The following is a 3946-nucleotide window of genomic DNA, read 5'->3' on the forward strand; positions in this document are numbered from 1 at the left end:
GCCGGTTGAGTCCTCCCCCCCCCCCCCCCCCCCCCCCAGCCCTGAACCTGCTGGAAAAGGTTTCGAAGCACCCCAGTAATTCAGGCAACGGGGGGACGTGCTTGGGAAGTGCCGAGCTCTTGCCGAGGAGGAACAGGCCAACGCTGAGGTTCCTCCCAAGCGCCCCTTCACCTCCTCGGCCACCAAGCTCCGCAGAAAGGCCCCCGTCCGGCGGCCTGAGCCCACCGGCCGTTTGCCCCGCGGCGCTTACTCCACGATGTCGTTGATGGGGATGTTCAGCAGCCTCCCGTCCAGCGTCCTCACGTCCACCGTGCAACCGATCAGCGCCTGCAAGGCAGGGAGCGGGACCCGGAGCTGCGTCTGCAGCCCCCGCGGGCAAACAGAAGCAGGGGCTGGCTCCGGCCCCTGGCTTGGCTCTTCACCTTTCCCAGGGGGATGGTGGCGACGTAAGTGAGGTTGTCGTTGGCCCTTTTAAACCTTGGGTGGAGTTTCTCTTGGACAACGAAGGTGATGTCAGCGGGAATGACGTTTGGGCCCTAAAATCGAGGGGGAAAAAAAAAAAACAAACATACCTGGAAATGGTTTGGCGTAACGCAAGTGATTTTACACGGGGAAAGGTGACGCAAACGCCCGTCCCTTTGTTGCTGCTTTCAGCTGGCTGGGGAGAGGGGAAAGGTATTTTCTTCCTTTAAGAAAAAAAAATAGTCTTTGGTAAAAGACACCCACTAAGCCAAGGGAAATCAGACTGGGTTTCGCAAAGGCGATGACAGGCAGAAAACCATCCCTTTCAGTTATTAATTTTTACCCATCTTAAGGCAAATCCAGGCAGGATGGGCTCCTCCGGGTGTTTCTGAGCACGGTAACACCGAATCGCCCCGTTAGCCAGGCCGCCAACCGCCCGCAGAAACGGGAAACCTGCAAAGGGCGCGCGGTCGGTCCCGAACTTCACACCACGGTCATTACCTGGTCTCCTTCCTTCTCAAAGGTGATCCTGGTACCCTGCTTCCACCCCGGCTGCACGTCAATCGTCAGGATCTTATCTCTGATGGTGCTTGTTTGACCGTCTTCATTCATCACCTGGGGGGTGGGCGAGGGGATTAGAAGAGCAGGGTCCTGTCCAGGGAGGTGGGTCTGCGACCAGGTGGGAGCTCGGCTCCGCTCTGTCAGAGCAGCCAGCACGAGGTGCCGGCTCCACCCGCAGCAGCGCTGAGCCCCCGGGCCGGATCACGACCCTGCGGTGCCAGACACAGCCACGCAGACGGGGCAGGCAACCCTGGACGGCTACCCAGTCTGGCACAGAATCGTAGGATGGTTTGGGGTGGAAGGGACCTCCAAAGGCCATCTAGTCCACCCCGCCTGCCGTGGGCAGGGACATCTTCAACTCGATCAGGTTGCTCAGAGCCCCGTCCAGCCTGACCTGGAATGTCTCCAGGGATGGGGCATCCACCACCTCTCTGGGCAACCTGGGCCAGTGCTTCACCACCCTCAGCGTAAAACATTTCTTCCTTAGATCTAGTCTGAATCTACCCCCCTTTAGTTTAAAGCCATTCCCCCTTGTCCTGTCACAACAGGCCCTGCTAAAAAGTCTGTCCCCATCTTTCTTATCAGCCCCCTTTAAGTACTGACAGGCTGCAATAAGGTCTCCCCGGAGCCTTCTCTTCTCCAGGCTGAACAACCCCAACTCTCTCAGCCTTTCTCCATAGCAGAGCTGTTCCAGCCCCCTGATCATTTTCGTGACCCTCCTCTGGACCCGCTCCAACAGGTCCGTGTCTTTCTCATGCTGAGGACCCCAGAGCTGGACGCAGTGCTCCAGGGGGGGTCTCACCAGAGCAGAGCAGAGGGGCAGAATCCCCTCCCTCGACCTGCTGGCCACGCTGCTTTGGATGCAGCCCAGGATACGATTGGCCTTCTGGGCTGCGAGCGCACATTGCCGGCTCATGTCCAGCTTCTCACCCACCAGTGCCCCCGAGTCCTTCTCGGCAGGGCTGTCATCCCCCCAAGGGACAAGACAGAGAGGTGATCTGTGACACCAGGGTGCCCAAACAGAGGGTTATAACCGCACTGCTCATCCCGCTGCCCGCGAGCAGGCGGAGAAGAGGATGAGGACGGCTCGTACTCCACAGCAAGGCAGCTGCAGGTACAAACGGGATGGGATCGAGTAGGAGAGACTCAGGGCTGGAACCAGGAGATTGGGACAGCGAGAGGAGGGATGCAGGTCACTGAGGGCGGAAAGGAGACACAGCCTAGTGTGAAAATGAAACTGTGGGAGCCCAGGAAACGCTGTGCTCCCTCTCTGCCCCCCTCCGAAATCAGCCCTGCCTTCCCACCAGCTTTCGAACCGCCTCTCATGCTGAATTCCCTTTGGCAAGCCAGGAGAGAGGAGGGTACCGGTACGGATCCTGCTGGCATTTATGCTTGGTTTGGTTCAGATCCCTCCGCACGGCCCAGACGTAGAGTGCTGTGGTCTGCCGAGTCCGCCGAGCGGGACCAGCCCTAAAGCCTCAGGCTCCACTGCCGAACTGTCCTACGCCGAGAGGAGAGTCCAGCCCCAAATTCCCCATCCCGCCGAGCGCGCTCCCCCGCCAGCCCCACTGCCCCTACCCTGCGGGAGATCTTAATCTTCTTGGTGCAGCCGTAGAACAGGTCTTCAAGGGAGAGGCAGAGATCCCGCACGACCGGGGGGTCTTGCTTCATCGCTCCTCGTCCTCGCAGCCCTCCGAAGGGCAGGATCAACTCCGAGCCATCCTCGGCAAAGAACTCTGCACGAGCGAGCAGAGGGGGGGTCACCTCACTCGGATCAGAGGTCGGGGGTATCCCCTGGGGTCTCCTTATCACGGAAGCCGAGCACCCCAAATACGCCACCCAGAAACCTCCCGTCTGCTTCTGCCTGGGACCACCTTCCTCCTCCAGCCAAAGCGTTTTTCGCCAGGAGCGTTTTTACCTTGCTCACACGCTTACGGCAGTCTCGCCAACCTGACCCCTTTTTTTGATGGAAATCCTCCAAGAAAAGGGTCACAGCGGTAGCTGGGGAGAGCTGACAGCCTGAACACGCACCCCCAGGCCTCTCACCCACCCGAGACTGGGGGAAGTCAGGATCTAACCTCCGAGCACCGGGGACCAGCAGCACCAGAGGGACCTGAGAGTAGCTTGGCAGGGAAACATCCCCATAAAGCTTAAAGCTCAGAGCTGGCGGCGGCCATGGCATCACAGCAGCCACAGACGGGGCCTGGGCCACCCCCCCAGGGCCCCCCTACCTACCCGCAAAGGGGTTGTCTCCACCAAAGAACTCCTTGAAGACTTTGTCAGGGTTATTGTGAAACACGTAGCCGACGGTCCAGGGGTTCTCGCCACCGAACTCCAAGGGGATGCCGCCTTTGAGACCCTCTTCTCCAAACTTGTCGTAGATGCCTTTCTTCATGGCTTAGGGAACAAGGAGGAGTCGGGAATGGCCACGCTCTCCCATGCCGGGGGAGAGCCTGAGATCCAGGCTTTGCTTGAGTGGAGACTGGAGAGGGGGGGGGTCCCCCACCACCTTGAGAACAGCAATATTGGGATGGAAGCGGGACTACATGCCAGCAGTCAGCCTGGCTGTGGGTCACAGAGCTTATGTCACCTCCCTGGGTGTGCCAGTGACGGGGGGGGTCAGACCTCAGCACGCCTCTGGCCAGAGCAGCAGCCCCTCCTGCCCCTAAACTCCGTGGAAGAGAACCGTCTCCCCACTTACGGTCGCTCAGCACATCGTAGGCCTCCGCCAGCTGCCTGAACTTCTCCGGCGCCCAGGGCTCCTTGCATTTTAGAGGATGGTTCTTCAAGGCCAGTTTCCGATAGCTACGAAGGGGAAAGGAGGGGGAGAGCCCAGCCTCACGGCCAGCCCCGGGGTGCCAGAACACCCCCAGCCCAGGCTGCTGCCTCACAGCTTCTCCCAGGCCCTTTCTCCCCCCTCAGG

General features: G+C 60.0%; 1 protein-coding gene across 1 annotated transcript in view; it reads right to left on the reverse strand.

Moving 5' to 3' along the window:
* Window positions 1–3946, reverse strand: part of DNAJB13 (DnaJ (Hsp40) homolog, subfamily B, member 13) — a 5337-nt gene that overhangs the window by 936 nt on the left and 455 nt on the right. Inside the window, exons 2-7 of the mRNA XM_009329041.1 lie at window positions 3725–3828; window positions 3259–3420; window positions 2602–2759; window positions 964–1077; window positions 423–536; window positions 251–327 (exon numbers count right to left, since the gene is read on the reverse strand). Coding sequence (XP_009327316.1) covers window positions 251–327; window positions 423–536; window positions 964–1077; window positions 2602–2759; window positions 3259–3420; window positions 3725–3828 — 729 coding nt within the window. The remainder of the gene's footprint in view (window positions 1–250; window positions 328–422; window positions 537–963; window positions 1078–2601; window positions 2760–3258; window positions 3421–3724; window positions 3829–3946) is intronic.

The sequence above is a fragment of the Pygoscelis adeliae genome, unplaced genomic scaffold, assembly GCF_000699105.1.
Source record: "Pygoscelis adeliae isolate BGI_AS28 unplaced genomic scaffold, ASM69910v1 Scaffold297, whole genome shotgun sequence".
In the NCBI taxonomy this organism is placed as follows: domain Eukaryota; kingdom Metazoa; phylum Chordata; class Aves; order Sphenisciformes; family Spheniscidae; genus Pygoscelis; species Pygoscelis adeliae.